This window comes from Nyctereutes procyonoides, unplaced genomic scaffold (genome assembly GCF_905146905.1).
Source record: "Nyctereutes procyonoides isolate TBG_1078 unplaced genomic scaffold, NYPRO_anot_genome, whole genome shotgun sequence".
NCBI classification, from domain to species: Eukaryota; Metazoa; Chordata; class Mammalia; order Carnivora; family Canidae; genus Nyctereutes; species Nyctereutes procyonoides.
In genome coordinates, this window is record NW_026575037.1 from 4,492,042 (window position 1) to 4,506,448 (window position 14,407).

General features: G+C 47.1%; 1 protein-coding gene across 1 annotated transcript in view; it reads right to left on the minus strand.

Moving 5' to 3' along the window:
- The window catches only part of ASTN1 (astrotactin 1), a 300,455-nt gene that overhangs the window by 81,942 nt on the left and 204,106 nt on the right, over positions 1 to 14,407 (minus strand). Inside the window, exons 10-12 of the mRNA XM_055319541.1 lie at positions 12,281 to 12,418; positions 11,635 to 11,785; positions 2,545 to 2,711 (exon numbers count right to left, since the gene is read on the minus strand). Coding sequence (XP_055175516.1) covers positions 2,545 to 2,711; positions 11,635 to 11,785; positions 12,281 to 12,418 — 456 coding nt within the window. The remainder of the gene's footprint in view (positions 1 to 2,544; positions 2,712 to 11,634; positions 11,786 to 12,280; positions 12,419 to 14,407) is intronic.

A 14,407-nucleotide genomic window follows, 5' to 3' on the forward strand; every position in this document is an offset into this window, starting at 1 on the left:
TAACTCAGTTTCTTAAACCTACAAGCCTCCTTCCATTATGTGACCATACAGAACCTCTCGCCTTTCCATTCCAGATAAGTGCTTACAGAGCTTTAGAGTACTTCCTCCTTTAAGTGGATCCTCTCCTAGATAGGTCAGGGTTAGAGTCACTGGAGGTAAACTTGTGAGTTACCACATTTAAATCTGAGGTATTCTAGAACCTTTCTCCAGGACCATCTATGTGGCCAGACCCTGCATTTGTTTGGAGGGTAATTAGGCAGCAAAAAAAAAAAAAAATGACACTGTGCTTAAGAAATTAATAACCTTCTAATCTGGTCCTGTGACAAGTCAACTAAGAAATTAGAGAGATTGATCATCTTCTGACTGTGTTCTGTTTGAATGTATCCAAACACAGGGTCATCCATATTAACTCCCCCTCCATTTAGAGTAGCCCTCCTGAACTAAACAGACGCTAGGGCATGCCGTGTGAACACCTCCTTGGTGTCCCTCCCCATTAAACATGTACAGTTACTCTAATGGAAGAGCAATACTGATGTTGGTAAACATGGCTCAATGACCCATACGTCATTAATTGGACCTTATTTGTAGTTATACTGAAAAGAATATAATTTGTTAGTTCAAGAACTACTTTGATAAACCTGTCACTTAAGAAGCATATTAATTTAATGTGGGTCTCTCCTTAGAATATACTAGATTTAGAATTTATAGATGTTCATGACATTAAAACACATCATTTATTACTATCTATGGTAATTGTTGTAACGAGATAAAGACCTTTCTTCCATATGGAGGAACAAATAATCATAGTGTTAAGTGGTGAAAAGCAGTGATGTTGCCCTTTACTGGGCGAATTCAGGTCAGCTGATTAAACTCTCTGAGTTTCAGCTTCCACATCTGTAAAAGGTGGAGGAAAAGCTGCTTTACAGGGTTGTTGAGAAGATCAAGTGAAACAACGAACTTAAAGAACTAACAACGTCCCCAGCAAACAGCAAATATGCATCAAATCCTCCTATCGCTGTTACCAGCAGAGGGACCACTGAGGTCCACCTTACTGCATCTGTTACTGTAGTCCCCGTTTACCATTTACATGTTTGTGTTAACAGATGTGACTATAGCTCTTCAATTATAAGTGCATGCTGTTTAGTCTTTACGCAAAAACGTAAAGTCAAGGAACTTTTTTGGCAGGCTCCCTACAGTGGCTTGGAAAGTCACTCCAAGCTGAGTGGCTGGAGAGTCTACAGCTTCCCCTTCCAGACTGACCTACCTCCGCCATGTGTGTGTCCCACTCTGAACTCCTTTGAGGGCAGAGGCCAGTCTCCCCTCCTGCTGCCTCTCCTGTATCTAACACCTAACTAGATTCTCTGCACAAACCAGGTGCTCCAGTGTATATTAAATAATTTATGGATTTATCTCTACTACTTGAAGTGGGTCAACCATAACAATAACATTATAGAGACATTAAAATTTAGATCGAGCTTCCATTTATGGAATGGGATTTACAAGAAGCTGAAGGTAAAAACTTTCATTTGAAAAGAAATGAAATATAATAAAATAACATCCCCATTCCATCCAATAGTCTTGTCATGATTATTCAGTAGGCAAAGACTTCTGGTGACAGAGCTAAAATAGCATAGCTATTTTATATATTCTATATAATTATTATAAACATTGGTTTTAATCGCAAGCCTCTTAGAGCATGAGATCCTTGAGAGCAAGAACTATACGTCATTCATTCATCTGTGCTGCCTAGTGACTAACATGGTGTGTGGCATGAAGTGTGCACCCTCCCTGATAGGCAGGAAGATGGGGAGGGGGTGGTGGGGGGTGACCAGGGAAGGAGTGGGGAGACAGGGAGAGACAGGAAGAAGGACAGACAAGCAAACTATGAAGGTATAAGAATGGGTCAAACTGTACTTTATAAATATAACATGAAACGGCCTTTAAATATAAGTCAGTGGTGTACATTTAAATTTTGAGGAAACCACAGAAGTTTTAAAACACCAGAGAGCGCCTGAATTCTAATCTTAATCTTTCCACCCACCAAGTCCCGCTCATGAGGGAGCCACTCAACCTCACTGCGGAGGAGCTGCACTGAAGAATGATCACGTCTGGGGGAGGGTGGCTACACAAAATGGTGGGACTTCAGGGGCAGAATTGTTAGGTTTTCCACTCCTCCAAAGATTGCCCCCTCCCCTTCTTGGATAATTAATTAGTTTTACACAATCATTCCCAACCTTTGGACCATGGAATCCTTTTGTCACAAAACACATTAACACAGTTCCACAGAACACAGACTGGAAAATTCTAGTATGTAGGCAGTGACTGTGCTCAGGGGCCTCCCCCACGGGGATGGGACTAGACTTTCCCTGAAGGTCCTCCCAACTCTGATGTTAAAAGTGCTGCTCTTCCAGTCCTGCAGGCTCTTTCCTCAGAGCCCAAGGGCTAGCCTAGGGTGATGGTTCTTTTAGATTTACTTTCCTGGTTTTAACACTGAGTGTCCAGCAAGCCAGCAAGCTGGCTGGCCTTTCCGGCAGCTCAACTCACCCGCAGAACATGAGGATGTTGTACAAGGTTGGGTCATCCGGGAAGGGTGCCATCTGCTGGAGGCACAGCTGCTCGCAGCCGCCATTGAAGCCATCTGAGCAGTCCACCCCAATGTGGCGGTCATAGCAGCCAGAGCTGTCCTTCATGGGGCTCAGTCCCGACGGGCACTGGAACAATCAAAAAGCATCCACACGGGAGGTGAATCAGGAGACCGGGTTCTCAGGGAACCGGAGTGTAACCACTGATGCCTATTTTTAGCACTCAGCCTTGAAACCATTAACATTGGCAAGTAGTGCAAGAATTTCTCACTATGCTGGACTCCCTTTAAAAGCAAGTGGCCTTTTTGACATCTTGCTTCTTCGCCCTGGGTACAGATCACAGGCATTTGCATTAAAGTCAATTCCTCCAAACAGGCTGGAAGGGAGTGTCATATGACAGAGTGAGGTGTGCCAGCCTCCCAGTTGGGTGGAAGCTGTGGGCCAGAATTGACCAGCATCAACAGAGGCTTCTTTGGGCTAGAGGAAGGGAGTGCTGCTGTTTGTGTTTAGTATGAAAAGTTTTTTGTTTTGTTTTGTTTTGTTTACATGCAAACATGTTGCCAATGTTGGTACCAGATAGCCAACAGTGTTGGAGAGAATGGACAGAGCCAGGGCTTCCTGCTGGAAGGAGGAAGTGGGCTTTCTCTGTGACCTTGTGGGGGGTTGCTTGTTCTCTTGGTAGAAGTGGCCATTATCATGACCTCCCTGCCTCAAGGACGCTGCGCAGAAGATGCAAGACAAGGGCATCTACTACATGAGCATCCATGGGTGCTGTACTTGGGTTTGGGCTTATCCCAGTGTCCTTGACACTCTTATTGTGAAACAATTAGCTTCTCTGAGCTGCTATGTCTTCAGTAAACTCCCCAGGAGTGCCAGCAAATTAGACAGTTCAGGAAGAGATGTCAGCCGGAATCTGGGGAAGTCCAAGGGGCTTGGTGAGCAGCAGGAGCGCTCCTGTAGTGCCCACTGTGCACCAGGCTGGGTCTAACTCATTGTCTTACTCATTCAGCCCTTGAGACATCCCCTTGAGGTATGTAGTATGATCAGCCCCATTTGGCATGTAAAGAAACCATGGGCACAGAAAACTTAACTTTCTGAAAGTCCCACTGCTGATCACAACAGGAATATACCCGAAACTTGGCAGGCGGGCTATGAGGCCCATGACTCAGCTGGCCCATCATTAGCTCACACCACCATCAGTCTCACACACAACACTCACTGTTAACTGAACACTTACTTACTAGGAGCTTTAGGCTGACACTCTGAGTATTTCATCTCACAGCACCCTATATTAGCCTCATTTAATAAATGGGGAAACCATCAACATCGCTGATTAATGCAGGATTTCACTGCATGGGAGTCCACTGAAAGGGTCAATGAATATTTTTTGACTTCCTGGTTCTCCTGTCTGTTCAGTAGATCCTGCGCATTTGGACTACAGCTGTTCCTTTCACACAGGCTGGAAGAGGTCTAATAACTTGCCCAGGGTCAAGCAGCTAGTATGGGGCAGAGCTGGGGTCTGTCTAGATCTGACCTGCTTCTAATGACTGTGCTATAAACATACTGTCAGCTAACACACTCCTCCAAAACCCAAACCCAAACCCAAACAAAACAACTTTCAAAAGTTGGTGGAACAGTGATCCCCCCACCCCACACACACTCCTGGCCCTGCTGCTTGGCTGCTTCTTTCTCTTGACTGCCAAGCACTTTTGCCTGGTAGCCTAGAGCCGCCGCAGGTGTGTTCCAGAAAACCCACCCCCACCCCAAGATCACAGCAGGATATGCACTGTTTGCTGACACTAATTCTGCAATTTCCCAAACAAATGGCCCCTCTGCGGGCCTGTCAGGCTCCCAGGCTGGTCCACCCCCGTCCTCCTCATGAAGTGCTGGAAGGTGAGGGCTTTAAAAGTCGCTTCCAAGGGCTGCCCCATGCGGTGCAAACCCAGATGTTCCAGAGGATGGTAAACAAGCAAATGAACCAGCTGAGGAAAGCACCCCATGTTTTGTTAGCACCCCCATCTAGCCCCTTCCTTGGCTGTCCAGCTGTTAGGCCAGATGTGCCACCAGAAGGAAGCTGGCTTCACTACTGTGAGGCTGCCCAGGCACGGATGTAGAAGTTTGATTGGAATTAAATGGGCTGCACTGGTTGCTATAAGTTTTTTTTTTTTTTTTCACTTCTATAAAGCTTGAGAAAAGCCATCAAAGTAGAGACCAAGGTGGTCCTCCCACTTCCTGTGGTTTCAACCCTTGCATCAGTTAGCTCGCCAGCCAGGACTCCCAACTTCCCAACCAACTGCTTTTTTTCACAGTGCTCCAGCAAGCATGATTTCTGACAAAGACTTCACCAAATGAAACCCAAGCAGGCTTTGTTCCAGAATTCCAAAGCTTGGCATAGCCGCACCTTGCCTGGCCCTGATATAGATGCCCAATGCGATGCCAAATTGGACCACCTGATATTTACACTCTCTCAGGAGATTTGGAGAGAAGATAGTTAGCTGCCTTGCCCAAGATGCATTTTTGTTGTTGTTGTTCCTACAAGCAAAGCTAGAACAATAATAACAGCTGTCGGGAATTAAGTAGTTCTATGTGCAGGATAATCTATAGGTATTATCTTCAATTGCCACACCACAGATAGACTTTTTTCACCTCATTTTACAGAGGAGTAAACTTAGCTTAAGTAGTACGTTGGTTTAAGGTCATAGAGGTGGAAAATGACAAAATCAGATTTTGGACCTAGATTTATTTGATCCCAAAGTTCACGTCTATCTCTTTTACTTTGCTGTGCAGCATCTCAGGTATGAGAAGATGTGGATTCATTGGAATCCCTACAGAAATAGAGTCAATTTGATACACCAACAGGTAAAGCAATCCTGTAGATCTGTTGTTTGCTGGTTTGATTGTTTTGAGCAACTCCCAGAGTATGTCCTGGGATCAATTATGGATCTGTAGGTTTAGTCTAAAATTCTCCGTTTCCCTTTCTTTCTTTCTGTGTCTCACTCCCCCTTATCTTTCACACACACACACAAGAGGTGCATATATTTATAAGGCAAAAACACTCAAAATGTCCAGAGCGATGACCCTGAAGGCAAGACAAGATCCTCAATCACTGAAAAAAGAGGCAATTATCTTCACTGCACTGTAACTTACTTGGTCTGCAGTTCAGAGAAAAATATTTTTGAAAGATTTCCAGGAAGAAAAAAGGCTGAAACTGAAAATAGAGTTTTCTTCATAACCCTGACTGAACCAGAACACTCCTTCTCCAAGGAGTCTGATCAATCACATTTCCCACGTATAAGTTTGTCTTCGTTTTCGCCTACATGGTCCTTGTATGGTTGTATTCACATTCTGGACTCCTCAAAATCTGAATCTAAATACAAAGAAATACAGGCTCCAAACCATGCCTTCTTCTTAAAAGTATTTGCAGCCAGAGCCCAGTTGTCAGGAGAAAAGTCCTGCCTCCAGGAAGAGCTGGTCTTTTCTCTTTGCAAATGTTGGCCATTCATGTCTTCTGACTTGTGGACAATTTCTGTGCTTGTTCCTTAAGAGAGATCTGTTTGCTCAGGATTGAGCCCCAAGGTCATACATTAACCCCTTTGCATAGGTTACTTTTCGTAGTCCCAGAGACTTTATAAACTATGGGCTTAAAAAGAAACTTCGATTTATTATAGCAACAACCCTCCCCCATTGAGAAGGTCTAATAAATGAACTCATATTTTTGTGCCCCCTAAAATATACAAGGTTAGTCATCTTTCATGAGATGCTCATGGCTTCTTGACTTATTACATCACATCTAAGGCATCGTGTGCTAATGAGATTAAAATGATTTTCCCCCATTTAACTCCTCTTCTTTTTTTTTTTTTTTTTAACTCCTTTACTGTCTCTCCTCTCTTTTGCTTCCAATGATTTTTGGTTGATTGATTACATAGGAGTCTAGTCAAATCTCACTAAGCCTGAGACACACACCCTTCAGTTCCAGATTATGGGGTGGACATTCTGTTGGCAGATGAACAGTAGTGATGGACACTTGAGCATGTTTCGGGTCCCAGGAAGAAGAGCACTTTCCGGCAGCTGAGCCTACCTTTGCCTTACCTGGATGATTCAGAAGATATTCAACCAGAGAGCTTACTCAAAACAAGCTCCCTTTTACTACATGGCGATCTCCCTTTCACAATAAAGATTTCCCTGACTTTTTGATGGGCTCTGACATGTAAGCTCAAGCCACACAGGACTTCTCCCAAGGGGAAAGTTTGATGGAATCAAATTTATGTTCCAGCTTCCTGTCCCTATTTTTCTGAAAGCCTCTGAAGCATACGCTTCTGCTTACTGTCCTACAGAGAGAAAGAGATATGGTCATCTGTAATGGTCTCCACATGTCTGCACTCCAGTAGAGGTGAAATGACACATTTTGTGGGAAACCATTGTGGACAGCGTGTGGACAGAAGGGCGGCACGGTCACTAGGTAATTCAAAGCTCATTAGAGCATACTGCTCTGGTGGGGAAGGTCATGTGTTCATTACACGAGAACGCGGGAAAGCCAACCCCTTACCTTTCAAGGCCACAATCTGCTCACCTAAGCACATGCAGATAGCACACAAAGCAAAGGCATCTTTTGGCCACTTTCAGGATGAGTGTGAAGAATAAGAAGGAGCAGTAGAGCACGGACTTTCCATTATTTTATAGAATTGGAAATAATTTTCGGACTTTCCAAGTTTTAACTTAAACCTCAATAATAGGCTTGATGAGAATGAGGATGCTCTCATTCAAGCTGGGAGTGGGAACCGACTTCCTGCCTATCGAGTCTGCCCTGATCCCACAGCCTTCTCCCACTCGTGGCCCCCAAGATGTCAGCAGTATGACCTCCCAAGCCTGTGAACAGATCACCTTACGTGACAGAAGGGGTTGTGCAGGTCAAGTTGAGATGGGGAGATTATCCTGGATTATCCAGGTGGACCCAACGTAATCATAAGAATCCTTAAAAGTGGATGAGGGAGGAAGATCAGAGAGCATGTGCTACAGAAGAATGGCCAGAAAAATTCAGTGTGGCTGGCTTTAAAGATGCAAGAAGGGGCCTGTGAGCCAAAATCCAAGGGCAGACTCTAGAAGCTAGAAAAGACAAGGCAATGGATTCTCCCCTGGAGCCTCCAGAAAGGAAGATAGCCTTGCCAATACTTGATTTTAGCCCGGTGAGCTCCATGTTGGATTCTCACTGACCGAGCAGTAAGATAATAAATGAGTATTGTTTTAAGCCACTAAACTTGTGGTCATTTGTTACAGCAGCAATAGGACATGAATACAGAACTTTGCAGGACCTCTGGAACTTCACAGGACACAGACTCACTGCTTATTGTGCTTCCCAGGGAGGGACTACTCCTCCCACCTTGGCACAGTAAGGACAATGGGTAGAAGTAAGACCCAAGCTCTCAGAAGTGAGTGGCTGACCTCGGCTCTGGGAACCCTCCCGAAGGTTCAACAATTCCTGCCTTGGGAGACTGGTCTGGTTTGGAACAGAGTGATTATGGCTTCTACAGGTCTGTGTCTTTCACGGGCATTTGTTTCCTGTCCTCAGAGACAACATAAACAATAGAGCAATTAGCTGGGTAGCAATTAACCCTGTGGGAGATCATGCATAACTGAGAAACATGTCCTGCCTTCCTAGAAAGAATGAAGATTGAGCGGCCATTGCACACCAGCCCCACCTGTCTGGCTGGCGTTCAATCAGGAAAATACACGGGTGCCTCCTCTTGTCCCACATCTAGCAGGTTCCTTTAAGGGCCAGTGTATTCTGAGTTCCTCATCTCTTTCTCCTTTCATTAAACATGGCTTTCCTGACAAGGCTTTCAGCAGCACCCAGAGAACTGAATGTCAGGGTTACATAGACAATAGCTCAATTCTCCCAAACTGCAGTTTGGTGCCAGGTTCTCTGTGCCCAGTCTACCTCTAGACGACTCTGGTTGGTTCTGGGACTGTACTGATGTCCAGCTCAGCTCAGGGTAAAGTCCCTGATCTACTTCTCAGTATGATCCCAAGAGTCATGATACGGTTTATCAGCTCTCACTCCAGCAGTCCTCCTATCTCAGGGATCATGTGTTCTATGGCCAAGGAAGAACAGTCTATTGAATGGCCTGCCAGTCAGTCAGCTGGCCTGTCCTCCCCCCAGCAGCCACTGTGGACCAGTGACTTCAAAGTGTTATGCTTATCCCAAGCCCTGGTATAATTGGGTGACTTTCTGCAGTGGCTCTGATTCTAAAACGCAGAGGCCTTATTGCAAATGCATATTCATTGGAACTATTCCTGCTAGCTCTGTCTCACGGATTACAGTGTTAAAAGTACAAAAATATACCAGCAAGGCTACATGCCAAGTAAAAGGGGTGAGGATCACCAACAGAAGGCACTTGACAGGCAACCCTTCGGGGCTCGGGAAAGGGGCAGAGAGGTGGGAGGAGGTGGAGAGCATATCATGTGCATGTGTATGAAGGTGTGAGCACACTCAAATTCATCCGGGACTGGCTGGGATAGGGGTGGGGTGGAGACAGGGATCCACGCATGTGCACACATAGTGTTTCAGTATTCAGAATGACCCCAGAGTATAGTGAGGACTGAAACGTTGAAATCTGAATGAAGAAATGCAGGTTGAATAGGAGGGGAAAATGCATCTCAGCTGGGAGCTCCATTAGACAGTGAAATTGTCTCTTGAGGGACCCAGTTGGGAAGCTCCTTGCTTAAGACATCTGCAAGTGGACCAGCCAAAGGGAGGGGAGTGCTGTGGGACCTCACCTTACCTACTGGCTGCTTCTGGAAGACAGAACCTGGACCTCACCTTACCTACTGGCTGCTTCTAGAAGACAGAGCCTACAGAACATTTTTCTTTGTCCTTTCCTGATGGTCCTCTGTTCTGCTTCCTTTCCTTTGATGGACTGGCCAGGTCCCCACCTACCTGCCCCTCCTCTCTCTTCTATTCTTTTCTTCACTTTCTTTCCCTCAGATGGATCAGGCTCCCTCCAGCTGCTGTCTAATCTGTGAAAGTCTGGGGAGGCCTCAGGGCTGAGAGAGTCCCACCCTGGATCCCAGACACACACCCCTCTTTGATGGAGCACAGCTCGGGGAACCGAGCAGGTGCTCAGAGACCGGGAAGGGGATGCATGAGAGACGGACTGACCTCCTCCTAGCTTGCCTTGCTCCAGGTCCCCTTACTGGAGCACTGTCAGACTGGGAAGCAGGATGAGGCAACGTGTTCTCCCTAAGCTGGGGGCTCCTGGCCTTGCCCCAGAAACACTGCAGAACTACATGTCTCGATGAACCAGCTCTCCCTCTCCTTTAGGCCCACTTGATGTCTGGCTTCACTGCCTTCCTTCTTTGTCCTCTCCTCTCTGTGAGGATTGCACCATTCTGCCCTTAAAAGAAAGGAGGGCTGGCAGTACACAACAGTGTTGATGGCCACAAACACGCCAATACAGAGGCACCGGCAGCTGTGGGCTTCATCTGCTCCTGCCTCCCTTTACCTGCATGGTTGAACCACTCTTCATCCCAGTGCAGGAGCGATCTTAGCACACTCTCGACCAAATGGCCTCTCTAGGTTCTAGCATCACATATTATACATGTAGCCAAAGTACCCATAGATGATGACAAAGTAGAAAACTACCTTTGGTGGCAGAGTAGGAGTTCATTGTCATGGTCTCAAAGGGGATGTATTTTTACTTTCGTCTACCATTCCTGGCATGACTTACTTCTTTCATCATTCTTTCATCATTTAGGTTTCTCCTAAAATCTCTTCTTAATGTCATCTGACCCAAGACAAGAGTAGAGTTTCCTATGTCAGTCAACGTAGTCAAATTCTTATCAGAGTTGATATCATACTAACAAGCAGCTAATTCTCAAACTGTTTGGGGGTATCCCTCACCAATTTGATTGTAAGACTGGAAACAAAGGATCCTGCTATGTAATTCATGACATTTCCCTTGGATAGTGATAGTACACATAGTAGGTGCTCCATGAATATTTTGTGATTAGCTGACTAGTGATTAGCTTCACATCTCTGTCAAGAGAAAATTCACAATTTATTTTTTATTATTTATTTATTTTATTTTAAAAGATTTATTCATTTATCTGAGGGAGAGAGACAGTGAGTGAGCAAGCACAAGCAGGGGGTAGGGGCAGAGATGGGGGAGAAGCAGACTCCCTGCTGAGTGTGAAGCCTGACTCGGGCCTCCATCCCAGGACCCTGGGATCATGACCTGAATCGAAGGCAGACACTTAACCAACTGAATCATGCAGGTGCCCTTTATTTTTAATTTTTTTTAGAGAGGGATGTGGGGGGAGGGGCACAAGAGAGAGAGAACCTGTGTTTTTTTTTTTTTTTTAAAGAATTTATTTATTTATTTGAGGGAGAGATAGAGAGAGAGTGAGAGAGAACACAAGCAGTGAGGAGTGTAGAGGTAGAGGGAGAAGCAGATTCCCGCTGAACGGGGATCCCATGTAGGGCTCCATCCCAGGACGCCAGGATCATGACCTGAGTTGAAGGCAGATGCTTAACAGACTGAGCCACCCAGGTGCCCCAAGGGAGAGAGAGAGAGAATCTTAAGCAGATTCCACGCCTAGCACAGGGCCGGGCCCTGGGTTCAATCTCACAACACTGAGACCATGCACGAACTAAGCCAAAAACAAAAGTCGGTGGCTTAACTGACTAAGCCAACCAGGCGCCCTTGAGAAAATTCATAATTTAGATTAGACAGTGGTGACAACCAGGGAGGGGTCATTTTTTGATCTTCTCTCTCGTTTTCTTTCTTTCTTTCTTTCTTTCTTTCTTTCTTTCTTTCTTTCTTTCTTTCTTTTTTTTAAGATTTTATTTCTAAGTAATCTCTACAGCCAATGTGTGAGGATCGAACTCACAACCTGGAGATTAAGAGTCTCATGCTCCACTGACTGAGCCAGCCAGGCACCTTCTCTCTTATTCACGGAGTATTTCCATCTGTGCATTTGCATTATGTCTAACCCCGTGCCCCCCTCCAGTGCCCCCACCATCACCCACCCCACCTGATGGGACCGACCCACCTACCACGCAACCAGTGGAGTCGAGCTTGCGGTCTGAGATGCAGCGGAAGTTCTTGCTGCAGCCCCCGTTGTCCCTGCTGCAGTCGCGCACCGGCCCGAAGGAGTCCAGCAGAACCTCCAGGCTGTCAAAGGAGGACGAGGTCATCAACTCCTCTCTGTGGGGAGACACGGGGGGACGGGCGAGGAGTCAAGGGGACTCTGGGTGCCGCGGGGAGCATCACAGCCCCAGTGCCTACCTAGCCAACCGCGGCGCGCCTCTCGCTCCCGCTCACCAAAAGTAAAGATCACCCACACTCGGAGCCTTGGACTAACAAATTATGGACACTCTCTAGATCTGGGAAGGGAGCCAAGGCTGTAATGCCTGGTCAGAGAAGGAGGTCTAAACTTGGGCAAGGAAATTAACATTTTATTGCTGTCAGTCCCTAGGGGATGTGGGAAGTGCTTACAAACTCTGATTTTATGGCCGCTCCCAGAGCATGAGCCTTGGGTTGTGGACACTGACCCACGTAGACGGGATCCTGGCACCGCCGCCTGGGAATCGGAAGGCGGCCTGCCAGCCTCGCCTCCCGGCTGCTCGGGCCCTCCTTGGGGCGGCTCCTCACCCGGCGCCCCGCGCCCAGCGTGGCCTCCCGGCCTGGGCCCAGGCTCACCTGACCTCCACGGCGTCCTCCATCACTGTCATGTCCGTCTTGCACTTGGCTGAAGGGTTAATGGCCAGTTCGGCTGGTGGGATCACGAAGCTCTTGCTGAGGGGCAGCCACATGCCCTCCCCAAGGGTGTAGGTGAATCTGCGGGGACACCCAACAGCACGTGGTCACGGCTGGAGGAACCGCCACCCCGGCTGCAGGGCCCGGCCTCCTGCCGCCAGGGGCTTGCTCCTCAGCCCTCGCCGCCTCTTCAGGAAAGGGGGCTGCCTGCCACGCTGCGGACAAGATGAGGAGTCCGAGGGAGGCAGAGAGGCCCACTCCTGTGCACACGTCCAGCCAGCAGGGAGAACTGATGATGGCACCCACTCAGCAGCTGTTGCAAGTGGTTTTTATCAAGCCCTCAGAAATCGAATTCCAGTTTCCTTCAGATGTGAAGCTGGGCTTCCTCTATCCAAAGTCAGATATAATTGGAAGCACTTTAATTGAAGAGACAGGCTGGCCTCCCACCATCCCCATCCCTCGGATTGCACGCTCACAGTGGTAGCGATGGCTTCTCTCTGTGCCCGGGGAAACGCTACCAAGGGAAAGGAAGAGAGAAGCTCCCCCTTTTCCGTTGTTGTGCGATGCACACACAAAGGACCAAAGCCAGGAGCCCCAGGGAGAAGCGAAGAGGATGAACAGAAACAAGCCTGGATATATTCTCCGCACTCCTACCTACACCCTCAGCTAATGGCAGTAACCCTCTGGAGACAGAGGAGATTGTGTTTTTTTTTTTTTTTTTTGTTATTATTATTCTTATAACTGGGGCTAAAAGGAATAAAAGAATCAATCAGCATTTCAAGGGAGAGCTTAAGGAAACCATGAAAGATTATTTGTTTATTTATTCATTCATTTTATTTCAAAGGCATTCAAATACTCTGTGTTCACAGTCAAAAATAGTCTATGGGATAAAAGCCAGTGTGGGTGGGATATCACAAGGCTGTGGCAGTCTGGCGGCCCCTTCCAACTTAATGTGGAGGGAGGAACAATTGAAGAATGCATACGATTAAAAAGAACCCAGCCCTGGCTTGATCTGCATGCCGGTCACAGAGCACCACTTTAGAATCCTGCTCCTACCTCTCCCTTAACCCACGCACTCCCTTCTCCACTCCCTGGGGTTGTCTGAGAGGCTGGGAAACCAGACGGATTGGTGCGCAATGTTTTAGGAGAAACGTAGCCCTCTGAAATGCTGGCCACAGAGAATACCCACTGACCGAGGCTCATGTGATTTTTCACCCACTCCCAGAATGACAGCCCTCGGAGCTAGAACAGCTGGAAGGAGAGAAGGCAAGTGCCCGGGCGAGAGGCAAAACCGCTGAGCAAGTGGGATGCAGCCAGGATTTGGGAGATTGTCCTCTCTTTCCCAACCTCACTCTGACCTGCTGGGCAATCTCTGCATTAAGCAGCACTGAGGTAGCAGAGATGCTTCTTGCTCTGAATGAGGCATTCCACTCTTCCCACTCCTGGGGACAGAAAGCCATCGTTGGGGCTGGGTCTGTGCCAGAGTGCAGGGAAGGGTCTACACCAGGTGAGGGAGGCCCGTTTGTAGGGGACAGAAGAGGACACCTGCCACTTCATTCTTCTGTGAGGCAGCTGTAAAATTGAAGGCATGCCAGCCCCTTCACACGCACACACACACACACACACACACACACACACACACAGAGACACACACACACCCTCACCTGGCAAGATTAAGGAGCCAATTCAGGGCAAGGGATTGCCCCAAAGAGCCTGGAATTTGGAACTGAGGGATGAAGTGAGTCGAAGGCAACAGCATGCAAGCAGTTATGCTGACACTGCATGTCAGCATGGACATTCTTGAGGGCAACGTTATAACAGGCAGGCCGGGCTGAGAGCACCACGAGTATTATAAATAATCTGTTATTTCAGAGAGCACATACACAAATTTGGATGGTACCGGGAGGAAGCAGTGTATTTGTTTATTTGGACATAGAGGTGAATTTTTGTTTTCTATTTTCGTTATAAAATTATAAGTTTGCACTGAGGCAGAGCAACAAATCTGGGACCTGTAGCTTATAATTTATGAAACAGATTTTAGGAAACAGTTGGCAGTTCCAGCATATTTCT